Source organism: Myotis yumanensis, unplaced genomic scaffold (genome assembly GCF_028538775.1).
Source record: "Myotis yumanensis isolate MYYU_CA2020_CCGP unplaced genomic scaffold, mMyoYum1.0.hap1 SCAF_18, whole genome shotgun sequence".
Lineage (NCBI taxonomy): Eukaryota > Metazoa > Chordata > Mammalia > Chiroptera > Vespertilionidae > Myotis > Myotis yumanensis.
This window is the reverse complement of record NW_027223769.1, coordinates 34,733,632-34,750,427: the sequence shown is the minus strand read 5'-3', so window position 1 is coordinate 34,750,427 and position 16,796 is coordinate 34,733,632. Positions and strand designations below refer to the sequence as shown.

At 48.8% G+C, this 16,796-nt stretch overlaps 1 protein-coding gene across 4 annotated transcripts in view; it reads left to right on the top strand.

Annotated features, from left to right (window-relative positions):
* Positions 1 to 16,796, top strand: part of NUP93 (nucleoporin 93) — an 82,436-nt gene that overhangs the window by 61,349 nt on the left and 4,291 nt on the right. For all 4 annotated transcript variants that reach the window (XM_070397908.1, XM_070397910.1, XM_070397911.1 and 1 more), the window contains 14 exons: positions 2,578 to 2,652; positions 4,848 to 4,937; positions 6,668 to 6,807; positions 8,470 to 8,602; positions 9,797 to 9,954; positions 10,810 to 10,975; positions 11,234 to 11,327; positions 12,045 to 12,236; positions 12,629 to 12,755; positions 12,841 to 12,913; positions 13,189 to 13,233; positions 14,747 to 14,863; positions 15,597 to 15,715; positions 16,568 to 16,685. In XM_070397908.1, coding sequence (XP_070254009.1) covers positions 2,578 to 2,652; positions 4,848 to 4,937; positions 6,668 to 6,807; positions 8,470 to 8,602; positions 9,797 to 9,954; positions 10,810 to 10,975; positions 11,234 to 11,327; positions 12,045 to 12,236; positions 12,629 to 12,755; positions 12,841 to 12,913; positions 13,189 to 13,233; positions 14,747 to 14,863; positions 15,597 to 15,715; positions 16,568 to 16,685 — 1,647 coding nt within the window. The remainder of the gene's footprint in view (positions 1 to 2,577; positions 2,653 to 4,847; positions 4,938 to 6,667; positions 6,808 to 8,469; positions 8,603 to 9,796; positions 9,955 to 10,809; positions 10,976 to 11,233; positions 11,328 to 12,044; positions 12,237 to 12,628; positions 12,756 to 12,840; positions 12,914 to 13,188; positions 13,234 to 14,746; positions 14,864 to 15,596; positions 15,716 to 16,567; positions 16,686 to 16,796) is intronic.

Genomic DNA, 16,796 nt, shown 5'->3' with positions numbered 1-16,796 from the left:
AAATGGAAATCTGAAACCTAAAATCCAACTACTTTTTAAATGGATAATTTTAAAAATTGGGTTTTTAGTACTGGATAATGTTTCTCAAGGCTATTTGTGTGAATTTAGCTGAAACAGCTGTGTCCTTGCAGAAATGTTTTAGTGCTGCTCCCCTGTCATTCCCCCGCCTCATTCCTCCTCAGGTCACTGGGATTAACAGGCATAGAGCTCTGTTCTTTAAAAAGACCTGCGATGGTTGGTTCTGTTCCAGAACGGTGGTCTTGTTGAACAGCCCTCAACTCTGTTACTGGGAACACTCAAAATTAGTCCAGATGTTGAAAACGAGCTGCTGGGGCTTCTGTTCGTACAGGAATGTGTTTATTATAAAAAGACCAGATGAGAATTTCCAGCCAGCTCCAAGTAACATATTTTAAGTTATGTTTCTGTAGTGTCCATGTCTATCTATTGTTCAATGTAGGATTTATTTCTATGTTTATTTTTTGTATAAAACATGATAACAGCTAACACTTATTGGCTGAGTGTTGGGCACTACACTGAGCTCTTTCTACTTAATCTTCACAACAGTGTTGTGAATACTGTTTTTCTCCCCATTTAATCTCCATCACAGACCTATGAGATGCATCTCATCCCTGCTCCTGTTCTGTAGCTAAAGAAACTGAGTCTCAAAAGAAGCAATATACTCAATCCAGGTCGCACAGCCAGTGAGGGCGGAGCCAGAATTTCTAACCACTCTTGTTCAGTGGCTGTCCTTGGAAGCTGTGCCAAGCTGCCCTGGCCGGCAGTGGGTGCCAACTTTGGATGCAAACCAGGGTTCCACTGCTTCCTATTGGAGTGACCTTCTGTGCGCTTTGGCGTCTCCATCTGTAAATTGATGTGGTGAAGGTACATATCTCATAGGGTTGTGGAGTGAATACATGGACATTAAGACAGTGCTTGGCACATAGGAGGTGCTCAGTGAGTGTAGTTATTATTGTTGTAACCTAGCAGTTTTCAGTAATTCCGTGACTCAGATAGGAATGGCCATTGGGTGTATATTTAACTACATTTGCCAGACTGAAAGGTAGCAGGGGGCGAAGATAAGAGGTAGGGATTTGGAATAGTCATGGGGTCAGCCAGCTTCTACCAAGGTTGGTGAAGTGTTTAAAGCTCTTTTAATATCAGTGACTGTAGAAGGTCAGCGCTGAGGAGGACCTCTTGAGATTGTCTGGGACAGCCCCTTCACTCAGCTAATGGGAAGCAGAGGCTCCAAGAGAATGTGCCAGTCCCCAAAGCCAGGGAGAAAGTGGCCTTCCTGGAACCCAGGTGTCCCACAGTCCAGTTCCTTCTCCAGAACCTGAGTGTGTACAGCCCACCTTTCTGCCTCCAGCCCTCGCTCCTCTCTACCCGACTCCCAGGGCAAGCTCGTACGCGTCTTCTGTTGACTGGCTTTGCTAGTGCTAGGAAGTATTGCTGCTCTCTTCCACTGGCTTCCTAAGCCTACTTTAAACTGCTTTGTTTTAGATTTAGAGAATACAGCATTTATTTCTTTTTAAATTAGAGAAGTGTATAAAAAACTTGGTTTCTGCTACAGTACAGTACAAACTGAAGTATTGGAGATTTAAGAATATACCTATAGGATACACCTAATTTTGATCCATATTTGTTTATAGTAGGGAGTAAACTTAGTTAAAGATTAATGTTAGTCTCTCTCTCTCTTTTTTAATACTTCTAATCTTTTCCATATATTTGTGTCTAACTTTCCCCAACAGACGGTAAGGACTTTGAGGGCAGGATCTGCGGCCTGGCTTGTTGTCATCCATGTGGGTCGATGTGCACACAGCTGTGCACAAGGCAGACAGGCTTGGTGGGGATGCTTACTGAATGGCTGTAGACTGCCACCCAGACTGGCTTCATATCTCCAGATGCAGGAAACTAATCAGCAGCTGTTGTCTTAGTGTGGACCCTAGACTGGAAGTGTTGAACCCTATAAACTCCATTCCCTAGCCGTGTGATATGATTCATGGGAACAGGAGGCCCACACAAAGCAATGATGGCCTCACTGCCCTGCAGCCATGGAGAGGGGCAATGAGGTGGAGTGGGGGCTTGGAATTGAAGCCGAATTTGGGGAAATGTACATTTCAGGAACGGTCACTGAGATATCCTTACAACTCCCCCCACCCCCCATCATTTTTCAGTTAACTGAGTCCGATGGCCGCCCTCTTCTCATGTTCATGGTAAAAAAGTTGCTTTCTCATGAAACCCCTAAAAACATCATTTGGAGGAAGTCTGACTAGGAAACAGACTCCTCATAGTTTTGTTAAAGACAAGCATGTGGTTACCAAGAGGCCGCCAGTTGATTCTTCATCAGGGCACATGCCCGGGTTGCGGGCTCGATCCCCAGTAGGGGGCGTGCAGGAGACAGGCCCTATGATATTTCTCTCTCATAGATGTTTCTCTCTCTCTCTTTTTCTCTTCCTTTCCCTCAAATAAAAACATTAAAAAGAGAGAGGCATGTGTTTCTATAATTTTTAGTTTGTTTGTTTGTTTATATGACTGAATGCTGTTCTTAACCAGTTCTGAATGTGTATTGGTCTACAGCCAAGTTACATCAGCGATGTGGGACCCCCTGGTCGAAGCTCCCTGGACAGCATCGAGATGGCCTATGCCCGGCAGGTGAGCACACCCTCCAGGAAGACCGAGTCCAGGAACAATGTGGGCCCCTGGGGAGTAAAAGCGAGCAAAGACTTCATGTGAAAGTCAAACCCTGAAGGCTCATTCAGAGGACTGGTTAATATTTTACCATCTAGGCCCCTGGAGAATTCCATCAAATTGGCTAAACGACTGACTCCGATTTGATTTAGGGAAATTGAACTCTGCCTCTGCACTGGCCCAGGCATCTCATTTTTCGTTTGGCAGTGGCCCATGCACAGTAAAGCCGGGTAACTGCACTGCTTAGCAAACGGAGTTCTCTATTAACTGAGTTACCTGGGGGGCTGATGGCATCATCAGAAATCCTTCTTCACCTTGTGTGGAGAAATTTCCTAAATGCTTCTCTGCTTCATAAGCATCGTGTACTCACCATTTTCTAATGATGTCCTTGGCAAGCTCACGCTACTGTGGGACCGTGGTCCAGTTGTGTATTATGACCATGTAATCGTATGGGTGTGGATTGAGGTAACTGCAGGTGTGGGGAGCACAGGGACTCATTGGACTGAAAAGGCCCTGAGGACACCAAGTACCTGGAACTGACTATTTTTTTTTAATATATATTTTTGTTGAATTCAGAGAGGAAGGGAGAGGGAGAGAGAGACAGAAACATAAATGATGAGAGAGAATCATTGATTGGCTGCCTCCTACACACCCCCTACTGGGGGTCAAGCCTACAACCCAGGCATGTGCCCTTGACCAGAATTGAACTGGGGATCCTTCAGTCTGCAGGCTGACGCTCTATCCACTGAGCCAAACCGGCTAGGGCTGGAACTGACTTTTTGAATAAAGCAGTGTTGGCCACCTGTATGTTTTATTCCAATTTGCCACTTCCTCGCACAAAGTATCAAAAAGGGGAAATTGTTTCCTGAATCGAGGGTGGCAGACTTCCATCCCTCTTACACCCCTTGGTAAGATGAGCTCTAAATACTTTTTTAAAGTTTCAGTATGCCGTGGCCACTTCTCACCAGGCAGCCGAAGCCAGCCCCCTCCTTCCAAATCCCTCAGCTTTTACTACTAGACCCTCATTTCTTTTCCTCCACTCCAATTTTGAGATCCCTCCCCGCATCCTTTAAATTTCACCTTCATCGTTTGTCTGACTTCTTCCATTGCCCCAGCCACCACCAGAGTTCAGGCCTAATAAGTAAGCTTCTGAGGAGAGAAACTGAGTCTTTTGTATCTGTGAAGACTAGGGTTCATAGAGCTAACCTTCCCAGCACCAAGGACCCCACAGTGTCATGTAGCTGTTTAGTGCCTGTGCCTTCTAGTGGGGAGTGAATCTTTACATCCCAGATTGAACATGGTACCTTGCAAAGCGGGGAGGGCCCCATGCTCATTGAGTGAATAAACACCACCTTACAGTTTAAAACCCATTTTAAATCTTTGCAACGCCCCCAGAGGCTACGTGGTAGCATCCCCCGTTTATGGTAGAGGGAAGTAGGGTTCAGTGGGTTCCTGGTTTGTCACTACCTTGTTCAGTTCCTGGTAGAGCAAGGACTTCAGATGTAAAGACTAGAACTTGCTAGTTTTTACAATCATTATTTTAGTTCTTTTAAAATACAATTCAAAGTAATAGTGGTTTTTTCATACCTTAAACATCACATAATTCCTTTTCCTTGGGAACATTTGCTAAGGAGAAAGGGCACACTCCAAAGTGTAACAGCCGCTGTTCTGACCCCGGGAGGGCTGCGGCCACACCCTCCCCGCTCAGTCCCTGAGCCCTGGGCCTGGCCCATTCCATCCTTTTGCTGAAAGATTACCAGACTTTGCCTCGGGTTCTTAGGGAGCAGCTGCGGGAGTCCTTCCATTGTCCATCTCTCCCCGTGGTCCTTGCTCCCTGGGACTGAGGGTCTGCTGGGCAGAGAGGCACAGAATGGCCTGCGGTACTCCCCCCAGGCCCACCCCGCTCCCAGTTCTCAGGTGTCAGGAAGGGGGGGGGGGGGGGCGCAGTTAGCTCTTGTGTGCATGCGGATGCTATTGCCCAACCACACACCTGGGAAACGGGCTGTGGCCTTGCCCACTGGGCAGAACAGACAGGAAGAAGGACAGGTTGGCCAAAGCTTCGCTGACTATGGGGCAGGAGCTGGCTTTAGCACTGCTTCAAGAGGTTTTAAAAAGAAGAGATGAAACTAGAAATGTGCCTTTGCTTTTCGTTATTTCAGATTTATATCTATAACGAGAAGATCGTAAACGGGCACCTGCAGCCTAACCTCGTGGACCTCTGCGCTTCCGTCGCAGAGCTGGACGATAAGGTAGGGCCCAGAGCCGGCCCGAGCAGGAACCTGGGGCCGGTGTTCAGAGGGGATTAGCAACTTGCTGACTTGGCAGAAATGGGCTGAAGAAACACTCTGTTCCATGGGATAAAATGTTAACTGTTCCTCAGAGTTGTATTGTAAATAATTTAAAAATATATATACATTTCAACGATGTCAGAGAGAAAAGGAGAGGGAGAAAGAGAAACATCAATGATGAGAGAGAATCATGGATCGGATGCCTCCTGCACACCCCCTACTGGTGATCGAGCCCGCAACCCAGGCATGTGCCCTTGACCGGAATCGAACCTGGGACCCTTCAGCCTGCAGGCTGACGCTCTATCCACTGAGCCAGACCGGCTAGGTCTTGGGTTGGTTTTTTGATGATGGGGCTGTCCATGTATTTTTAATGCATCTTCAGAAGGTTCAGCCAGGATCAATTCTTGGACACAAGTTCTTGAGCCGTGTTTGCTTTGAAGTCCTGTTGGGCTTTAACTCCTCCCTCATTGGTTTCCCTCCTTAGGCAGACTAATGGGAGCTGAGTTGGGTAGGTGATGTATGTGGTTTTCACACCCGTGAGCCCCTTGAACGTGATTCTGGTGGGGCCTTTATAAACATTCTTCATATCTTCATATGCTGCTGGTTTCCTTGCTCTCTGACTCCCCCTCTTTATTCCCATCCCTCAGTTCTTATCCCTGGCCAATTTTATCCCCCAGGGGAAAATAAATTACATGGATGGTTGGATTGGTAGGAGGCCAGGAGGACGGGGAAAAGAGGAAGTATATAGTGGAAGTACACAGATTTTTTTCCTTCAAAAATGCATCCAACTTTGCTTTTTTAAAAATAGTAAAATGTAAGGCACTACAAACAGATCTAAAGAAGAAAGGACGCGACTCACCTACCATGTCACCAGCTAGGAAGAGTCGCATTTGGGTGGATTTTCTACAGTTTTAATTTTGGAGAGGACAGTGAAAACAGGATTTTCTTTTTTCCTTTGGAAAAGTGTAAACCTGCTTTTCTCCACTCGTTCAAGTATTCTTCACTTTAGAATAGTGCAGAGGTTCAGGAAACACGTTTTCCAGGAGGGATGTACAGCCAGGCGGGTTCTGGGAGAAGGAGTCCCAGCTGGTGGGAATAAGGGCGAGAAAACCCGCTCTTGTCCCCCTGCTCCTGTTGTGGGAGGCGCCTTCTGAAGGGACTGAGTGGGAAGGAAAAGGGGAGGCTGTGACACTCCCAAAATGGGGTAAGAGCAGTGGCCCTGGGGAGGCTCTGGAAGACAAAACATATTAGTTAGGTTAAGCTTTAATTTGAAGCCTTAAAATACTGAAATGACCTTGTAAGGACTGAAATGCAGCTACTTGAGTTCAAACTCCTAGCGTGTTGGACGATTGTAAATGTATTCACTCTCTCTTAAGGGATAAACCACTGAGATTCAGTGTTCTTGTTAGTTCTGTGTGGTCTTAAGTGTGTGGGTGGTTCTGTCAGGCCTGGGATCGTCATTGATCTAAAGCCAGCTCGGGGCAGGCTGCTCGTTGGAAGGTGGAAGCCTGGCAGGTGGCGGGGCAGAGGTGCATCTTCTGTGCTGGGCGTAGCCTGGGGGCCTCAGGCAGGAGAAGTTAGCCTCTCCCCCTCCACGTCCTGCCTGCCTGTGGTGAGCAGGTCAATGCGAGGAAGAGCCAGGCAGTTCTCTAGCCCACAGCATCGTCACGTGCCGTCTTATTTATGTGCAGAACATCTCTGACCTGTGGACCATGGTAAAGCAAATGACAGACGTGCTGTTGGCACCGGCGACGGATGCCCTAAAGAGCCGCAGCAGCGTGGAAGTGCGCATGGAGTTGGTCAGGCAGGCCCTGGGGTACCTGGAGCAGAGGTAAGGCGGCAGCACCGTGGGGCTGGCTCTCAAGTGCCCGAACGCCACTCACTTCTATGTCAAGTAGTCCTCAAGCTAAGTGCTCTGTAGCTGGTACAGTTTAAACAAGTTGAGCAGGTCCGAGGGGAATAATCCTGTTTTCAGAAGCATTTCTCTATCAGGACTAGTTCGGCAACGATGTAAAATCGTGGTAGGTGGGGGCACTATTACACTTCTCTTTTCCTTTTTCTCCTCTCTCTGCCCCTCAGTATGGAGGCAACATGATTATTAGACCAAAGTGCCTTAGGTCGGGATCCTGTTCCCTCATGCGGCTCAGCAATGACTCCTTAGGCTTTTTTGTTTTTGCTCAGCATTTTAATTTTCATACCCGGCAGTCTTGCCACCTTTAAACCTTAGGAAGGCTCCTTGATCTTTTATTTTCCTTCTGGTTCTAGTCGGTTAACCCTGTGAGTCCAGTCCTTCCCAGGCCTGTGATTTGTGCCTGGGTTTCTTTGCCACCCCCTCACTAATTGGACGTGGTCACTGAGGGGGTTGTGGCTGTGCCCTTGTGCCCTAACTATTGTCCCCTTCGTTGGTAGGGCTGGTGCCATTCATCCTTCCCTGTGGACACTCCTTCCAGCTCTGAATTGGCCAGCAGGGGTCGTCATGAGTGTGCAACAGACCCTATTTGTTTCAGAGACAGGGTGCTGGGCTCTGCTGGCTCAAGAAGAAAAGCCAAGCTGAATACACTGCTCAGTTCAGCTCCTGGCCTCGGTGCCTGTGCAGCTGCCTGTGGCCTGGCAGTGTGGTCCCTTAATCAACAGAATAGCACTTCATTAGAAACTCATAAGGCTTCCTGGGTGTAACTGAGGTAATTCAGACTTGGTCAGCAGAGAATAGGTTTTTATACCAAGTCCTGTGTTATACAGTAGCTACACGAAATGAACACCATGAGACACATTGAACTCACTGGCCTCCATTAACACTGGTGCTTGCCTTCACCAGTGGTACCAGGCTGTGTTCTTTGGTTTTATATCTGGTAAGCAATTGCCCCTGCCCCTTTATTTTATTATTATTATTATTATCATCATTTATTTTTTTAGAATTATCTTGTCCCAGTAATTCCTTTAGCAGCACTTGGAGCTTTTTGGGAGTTTCCTGTTCACATTATTGTAACTATGTTCTTTTTCACTCTGGCGGCATTGTTCCCTGCTGGCATTCATTTTAAGGTTTCACTGTCACCTGTTGATAAAAAGAATATTTTAGAACAGTTATATTCACTTTTAAAGTATTTTTGCTGGTGCTATTCTTTTAAATTTTTGTAGGTTGAAATTTTTCCAAAGAAAAAGTTTAAAAAGAGCTCACTTGAACATTAGGCTGTGAGCGGCAGCAATTATTATTCTGCACATTAGCCCTAATGCATTTGAAGTCCACAGTTATGTTCCTCCAGGGATTCTGTTGAGTATCTGCAGTGATGAGAAATCGTTACAACGATCTGCTGCCCACTGCATAGGTAATGCGGTTCGCTTCATTAAATATGCACCATTTCCTCTTCTGTGTCAGGCTGGACGTCCAGGCCCCGCCCTGCAGAGTCCACAGTCTATCTAATGCCATGGATATGGACACAGATGTGTGTAATATGGGTTTTCAACCTCCTTAGTTTTTTCTTTTAATTTTTTCCAGTTATAAGAATTATACCCTCGTGACTGTCTTTGGAAATTTGCATCAGGCCCAGCTGGGCGGCGTGCCTGGGACTTACCAGTTGGTTCGAAGTTTCCTGAACATTAAACTGCCAGCTCCTTTGCCTGGACTTCAGGTATTGGCAATTTTCTCTGTATGATCATTTATACCTCCAGAATTTTCCGTTAAAATGAGGTGTGTAGAAAAGAGACCAGAAGGGAGAGGAGAGAAGCTAGGAGGCCTTGGGAGGCTAGTAGTGGAGTCTGGCTGATGATGGCACTTGCTCAGCTCAGTGTGTGTGTGTGTGGGGGCGGGGGGCGGGGGGGGGGGGGCGCATAGGATGTCCTGGGTCCCAGATGTGTTTTGAAAGTAGAGCCAGTAGGACTTGAAGAACTTGGAACTGGGTGTGGGAGGCAGAGTCAGGGATGACTTCTGAGATTGTTGACTCTGACTGCTAGAAGAATGGAGTTCGATATGGTTCTTAGGATGTGGCCTCTGCTCAGCTCACAATCCCGTTGGGGAATTATCATTTATCATGCTGTGTGAACGTGCTACTGAGTGTTGGGATACACAGGAGGCTGGCTTCATAGAGGTGAGGTTCACACTTGTGCTTGATAAACAGGGGCTCACCAGCCTGGGGCGTGAAAAAGAATATTCCACAAGGAGGGAACAGCATGAACAGATGCATGGAGGCAGGAAAGAGTATCTGGAGTATTGGCTGTGTGCTAGGGCATGGCAAGCTTGCCGTCGGCTAGTGAAGGCCTTGAGTGCCAGGCTCAGCATTTCAGATGTTAACAGCTCAAAGGGGTTTAGGTGGGGAAGTGATATGATAAGATCTGGGTTTTAGAAAGAGTCCTGCAGGGGTAGACAGAGATCTGCGGTTCACCTCTCTGGAGTTTTATAAACTCAGAATGAAAATGATGGTCTCTTATTGGTCAAGGAACGTCTTTAGCCCTCTTTGTGGGGGTTGCAGGAGTGCACGCCTAAGTTGTCACAGAACATGTTACCTGATTTCTGCAGGCTACTGGGGTTCCGTGGAGAAACCGCTGGCTGGCTCTGAATCGGGTGGGCACATAGTGATTTAGAGGAAAAGCTGCAGAGCCAGACTGCCAGTTGTCAGCTCACCTTGAACAAACACTTCACTTTGCCACACCTCATTTCCTTGGTTTGTAAAACAGGGAGGAGGAGGCGGCCATGAATGGTGCCCACCTAATGGGGTGGTCAGTATTAAGGGACCCAGTATAGGAGAACACTTAGCTGAGGGTCAGCATGTCAAAGCTGTTGGTAGGCTTTTGTTTGTGTGTTTATTTGAGCCTCTTTCTTCTTTTAGGATGGAGAGGTGGAAGGCCATCCTGTGTGGGCGTTAATTTATTACTGCATGCGCTGCGGAGACCTGCTTGCTGCCTCACAGGTGGTTAACCTAGCCCAGCACCAGCTGGGAGAGTTTAAAACCTGGTTCCAGGAATACATGAACAGCAAGGACAGAAGGTACGGTGACGGGATGGCGCGTCCAGAAGCAGCGCTCTCTTTTCCCTCTGCATGGCTCACAATAAGTTTCCACTCAGGAAAAATAAAGTGTAGAGAGCGAGTAGGAGTCTCTGGAGAATAACAGTTGAAAACCTTAGAAGAAGAGCCAGCCCCGTTCCGGTACTCATTTCTAGAAGGTCATACGTCTGAGTTTGAGGAATTTTCTGTGCCAGTGCGGGAGAGGCTGTGGTGGGAGCATGATTTGACTTATTCTGCAAATCCCAGGCACAGCAGGGTGCTTACAAAATGATTAGCTGATTAGCACTTAGTGCTTTTCTGGTTAGGTCAGTTGTCATGCACTCCCTAGCTCAAAGGCTAGAATTAGAAGTTAGTTTAAATATACGGACATTATGTAGAAGAATTTGTTTGGCAATGTTAATAATGCCATGTTCAGAGATTGTTTTAAGCCATAAATCCCTGTCTTGTTTGTATCAGAGAGTAAAGTAGGGTTAATGTCCTTGAGTTTCCCCGCAGAGGGAAACCCTGAGGCAAGGATTTGCATGCAGGTGTTTATCTGGGATGTGATCCCACATGGATAAGGGACTTCCTCTAGTCCATCACTGCTGGAGGGCCCTGGGGAGTGGGGAGGAGTATTAACTTCCCGAGTTTCTGCCCTGCCCTGAAGCCCCTAGTGGAGGAAGCTGGCAGGCGGTCACCAGTCAGATTACAGGGATGGGAGCCGGGGGTGGCAGGACAGTGCCTGTGACCCTCGGTGAAGGAAGGCTTTCTAACTGTCACGCCATTGGGACCGGGCGCTTTCAGATGCCTTTGAGGATCTTAGTGACGCTGTTTCTGTCTGTTCCCTTGTGTCTGTAGATTGTCCCCACCTACAGAGAACAAGCTCCGCCTGCATTACCGCAGGGCCCTCAGGAACAACACCGACCCCTACAAGCGGGCCGTGTACTGTATCATCGGCAGATGTGATGTCACCGACAACCAGAGCGAAGTGGCCGACAAAACTGAGGACTACCTGTGGCTAAAGGCAGGCGCTGCTTTTCTTGCCCAAGTGGGGCTTTAGCCCCTTCCCTCTGCTCGAGTTCTACCCGCAGATTTTACCTGCTTAATGTATGACGCCAATAAGGCGACCAGGCTAGTGGACTTCCTGTCTCCACTTTTGATTGTGTAATTCCCAGCCAGTAACCACGCCACTAGCACAGCACCTGAGCAGTTATAGCTGCAGCTGCACGCCTGGCTCAGGACATACTCCATACCAATACACCTGTTTCTCTTGGGGGTTTAGTTGAACCAAGTGTGTTTCGATGATGACGGCACCAGCTCCCCACAAGACAGGCTCACTCTCTCACAGTTCCAGAAACAGCTGCTGGAAGACTATGGTAAGATACCCTGAACCTAAACTCCTTCCCGTGTTCACCCAAGGTTACTACTTACCTTTCTTCTGGAAAATCCTTCACCTCTGAACTCTCTCCTCCAGACCCTGTAGATCTTCAAAACACAGCACAGCACAACGATTTCAAATCGCAGTAGAGGCCGTGTGGCCTTCAGCAGGGTTGTGACTTATGGTCTGTACAGTAGCTGTTTTCCTAGAACGGCTCGGATCGACATTTGCTCAGGGAGAGGCATAGAGAGGACTTGCCTATTGCTTTCTCATAGATCTCCCAGTGGCTGTATCAGAGCACAAATGTGGGAGAAATAGTCCGCCCCCGCCCCCCACACACACATTGTTTAAGAATCTTGGAAGAAAAGATTCCAGCTAGTGGTCAGTAGTTGTTGGATTCAGTTACTGCGAATCTGAGTGATCTGAAGCCCCTTTGCAGTCTTCATTCCTCTCCTTGTTGAGGGACTTCATCAGGGTAAGGAGATCAGCAGCCCTTTTGTATTCTGTTTCTCTCCCACCTACTGCAAGCAGCTTGGGTTTCACAGCACAATCCCTAAGGTCTAGAGAAGGTCATGGAACCAGGTTGGGTTCACGTGGCGGTGCTCTGTGTCCAGGGCCCCTCCACCCCCCAGAGGTCCTTTAAGAGCACAGGCTTCTGCGTGGGGTGGCTGTGGAGGCTGACTCCCTCTGAGTGGGCTGTGTCTCCCCTCCACAGGCGAGTCCCACTTCACAGTGAACCAGCAGCCCTTCCTCTACTTCCAAGTGCTGTTCCTGACTGCGCAGTTCGAGGCGGCCATCGCCTTTCTCTTCCGCATGGAGCGGCTACGCTGCCATGCCGTCCACGTGGCCCTCGTGCTCTTTGAGCTGAAACTGCTTTTAAAGTCCTCGGGACAGAGTGCGCAGCTCCGTGAGTGTTCGTTGGCAGTCGCATAGCCACGTCCCTTCCCCCATTGGGTGGCAGTGGACTCATCCCTCCAGCCAGCAAGGATTGGGCAGATGGCACCAACCATGATGACAGTGCCGTGCACAGTGCTGGGTTAGTGGCCAGTCCGGCAGGTTGCCTGGAGGAATGGCAGAAGAAGCAGGTCCTAGAGTCATGAGTCTGGGTCCCCTTATCTCCACTCTGCGCTGGGGAAGAAGTTGAGGACAGGGTGGTGACAGGGTTGGCCAGAGCTGGCGACATTGGCTGGGCTGCAGGACTAGGTGCTGCTGGGTCCTTGGACTCAGCCCCCACGCTTCGTCGCTGCCTGGGTCAGAGGGGCAGCGTGGTTGTGACCAGTCCTGTCCCCCATGGTGCAGTCAGCCACGAGCCTGGCGACCCCCCCTGCATGCGGCGGCTGAACTTCGTGCGGCTCCTCATGCTCTACACCCGGAAGTTTGAGTCCACGGACCCGAGGGAGGCCCTCCAGTACTTTTACTTCCTCAGGTAAAAGTTGTGCTTGATCCTTCACTTCAGCTGGTTGTGACCTTGAGTCCACACTAGAAACCACATTGCCTTTGCCCCCATTCAGGGACGAGAAAGACAGTCAAGGAGAAAACATGTTCCTACGCTGTGTGAGTGAGCTTGTGATAGAAAGCCGAGAGGTACGTGGTTCCTTCCCGCTCCCACCCGTGGCTGTCAGTAGACACGTTCTCACGCTAACCGGGTACCCTCAGCATGGTTCCGATGGAGAAGACCCAGGGGTTTTTAATTTTCTTTGGTTTCTGACAATGAAAATGTTGATTCAGTCCCACTGTTTCCTAGTTAATGTAAGCCTTCTCCCACCCCCCCCTCTTCCCTTCCCCGCATGTCCCCAAAGAATTATGGATTATGGGTATATCTTGTCCAGTAAATTGAGTAAACATTTTTGTCTCTGCAGTTCGACATGATCCTTGGGAAACTGGAGAATGATGGGAGTAGAAAGGTGGGTTAGACACACCCCTAGAGATGTGCTAGTTTGCAGTTGGAGATTTATAATTGTCCAAAGATCACAGTTAGACTTTAGGACTCAAGATACTGAATAAAGGTGTAGATATGAGTGGAGCTGCTTAGTTTAAAACACAAAGAATGACTATGATAGGCCCCAAATGATGACCTTGATTTTACACACGTTTCTGTTTCTCCTAAAAATATGTAAATTGGTGACTAGGTAGCTTTTTATTACTTGAAAGTACTCGTCTGTTCACGCTGCCACTTTGGGAGCTGAGAAGGCTACATTACTCTTACTCTTTGCTCAGAAAATATGCAAGAAAAAAAGATTGATTGTTGCACCTACTCTCCCCAGATGGAAAAGTTAGAAATACGCTTGCCCTCTCTCAAGGTACTTCTGAGGGCTCAGCACCCCACTGACCCTGAGTTGCAGCTGCTCCCGTGAGCCTCAGCGATTCCCTGAGACCCGTCGTGCCCATTGGGCGGCTCAGGAGCAGGGACAGAGGCCCTGGCATTGGAGACCAGTCCTGACCCCACTCGAGCACACTCCCTGTGGCCTCTCCTGGGGACTCACTTTTCTCACCTGTAAAATGGTGGGTAGGACCCAGAGATCTCAAGATGAGCCCACACTGCTCACACGGTCCAGCTGAGAAGGGAGGCCAGTGGCAGGCTGATGGCGACGGCCATGCCGCCTGAGCAGGACAATTGTCGGGCACTGTGCTGAGTGTGTCACAGGGATTTTTAAAAAATCTCATTGCCACAATAACTCAGCAAGGTGGGCATTGTTACCTATCTTTTCCAAGGGAGGTTAATTATTTTCCTCAAGATCACACAGGTAGTAAGAAGGGGAGCTGGAATTTGAACCCCAGAGCTCCTGCTCTTCCCTGATCCGTGCTGCCTCTAAGGTGGCAGGTGCAGGTCCGCTGACTTGGTCCAGTGCTGATGGAGAATCAGAATGGCCAGTCGGACATCACGAGACCTGCCCTGGCTTTCTGTGGTTCCTAAGGCCTCTCATGCTCTCCTGACCATCTGGTTGCTGTTGAGTGATGATGGTGATTAAAAAAAAAATCTGATACCCCTTGCGTGTATATTTTGAGCACTGCGTTCCTTTTGCCGTCTGTCCTAAAAGGAAATCTAAAACTCGATATTTTTCCTGAGTTTCCTGATTCCCCTCCCATGGTGCCTACTCGTCAGCAAAGTTAAAATCATTGGTGATATTACCCACACTCTGGGTCATTTTGGAAGATTGGAACAGAGTCTTACTGCTGACTCCTCTGTGCTCCCTCTTCATGCGCAGCTTCCTTGGTCCCTTTCATATGTTTAACAAGCCCTTATGTTTCCACGAAAGCCAGAGCCCAACCAGAGCCCAACCGATGAAATATATGTATTGCCCAGGGCAAGCATTTTCAGTTAAAGTGGTTTTCAGATCCCAGTTGCTTCTGCCTTTAAAATAACAGCTCCATGCACCCATCTCTTTCTTCCTCCCCGTCCATCACCTGTCTTGTCAGCCTGGAGTCATAGATAAGTTTACTAATGACACCAAGCCTATTATCAACAAAGTTGCTTCCGTGGCCGAAAATAAAGGACTGTTCGAGGAAGCCGCAAAGCTTTACGACCTTGCCAAGGTACAGTGCGCCCCCCCTCCTCCTGCACTTAGTGGATCTGACACCGAGGGGCATTAAATGCACAGACACTGGGGGGTGCGGGGGTCCTGCTCGCCCCCTGCCGAGGCACGCTCCCTGGTGCTTGGGCATCAGTGGTCCTGTCAGGGTGAGACTCTGCTCTACAGAATTATTTCTGCCCGTGACACATTTCTGGCCAAGAAAGAGCGGCGTATTGTAAGGATGTCCTGCAGGCATTGAGCTGTAGTCTCACTTGGCAGCTGAATAAGTGTCGTCACATTTTGATGGCGAAGCTGCTGGTGAAAATGCCTTGGTGCCTACCCTCTGGGCAGCGCAGACACACGGTGATTCACGCGGCAGGGAGCAGGATGGCAGCTGAGGTGTTCCGAGAGCGGGAATAAGGGTTTCCACTTAAGAACATACAATGGCTGCTGGTGATCGTGTAGCCTAGAAAAGATGATATTATCTCCTTTCATCAACAGAAGAGTGGACAAAAAGAGGGTTACACTTCTCTCTTTTTTTAATTTAAAGATGTTTTGATTGAGGTCTAATTAAGATGTAGACCAATGCGGATGTTAAGTGGGCAGCTTGAAGATGGTTCTGTAGGTGTAACCACCCCCAGATCAAGATTCAGAGCATGTCCACCTACCACCCCATAACGTCCCCTGTTTTGTGTGGTTACTTAGTGCCTTCTATTGATTATTTGATTCCTTCCTTAACTTAAAACATCGAACAGAATGCTGATAAGGTGCTGGAGCTGATGAACAAACTGCTGAGTCCTGTCGTGCCCCAGATCAGTGCCCCGCAGTCCAACAAGGAGAGGCTGAAGAACATGGCCCTCTCCATCGCGGAACGGTAAGGCCAACGCCGGTGCCGGTGCCGGTGCCGGTGCCAGGGCCAGGGCCCGGGCCCACCAAATCTGCTAGTAATAGCAGTTCCAGAGCAGCCCCGACTCACATTCCAACAGCACCTCAGGCTCCTGTTCCCCACACCATCACCAGCACTTGGTACTGGCAGACTTAACATTTTTCCCAAAAAGAAGGGCATGAAAAGGTATCTCAGCATTTTAATCCCGCACGTTAGGTTTAATTCTAGGCATTACATTCACTCTCCTATTATCAGCCATCTCAAAGGCATTTGGGAGCAAAGCTAGTGATGGCCAGACGGGGCAGTTCCTAGAGGGTAGTGGCCAGGGTTTCAGAAGCCACCTTCCCCCATCCCCCGGGCGTTAACAGAGTTGTCAGACTGATGAGTGTAACTCCCAGGCTGAGCAGTCATCGCTGTGCCTCTGCAGATGCTCCCGACAAAGGGCCCGAGGGAACACTGAGCTGGCGGTGCTTTCCAGGGGCAGCGCAGGAGGGCGTTCTGTGGCCAGTGAGGAATCTCCACTTAGCACACCGTCCCCAGGGATGGCCGCTGGGCTTTTGGCCACCAGGACCCCCCATCCTTCCTGGGTATGTGGGTGCAGAGATGGTGGCTGAAGCTAGAGACCATTGCTTCGTGCAAAGTATTTGTAGGAGGATTCATATCAAATCCACCATCAAAAGCTCGGCCATTTCAAAAAGAAACACCATGTTCCACTCCTCAGTTCACCTCATACAGGAGAGTTCAAGAGGTTCTGACGGTTCTCAGATGCTGTCCTAAAGCTCCAGATTGCACGGGAAATCATGATATGCCCCTGACCCCTTCCCTCGCTCTCTCTTTCAGGTACAGGGCTCAGGGGGTCAGTGCAAATAAGTTTGTGGACTCCACATTCTATCTCCTGTTGGATTTGATTACCTTTTTCGATGAATATCACAGCGGCCACATTGACAGAGCCTTTGACGTGAGTGTCGGGAGGGGTGTTTGAAGTGCAGGTTAATATACGCCCTTGAAAAAGTCAGAACACTTCGCGGGAGTCACTGAAAACTAAGGCACTGTCACCAGTGTGCCTGCC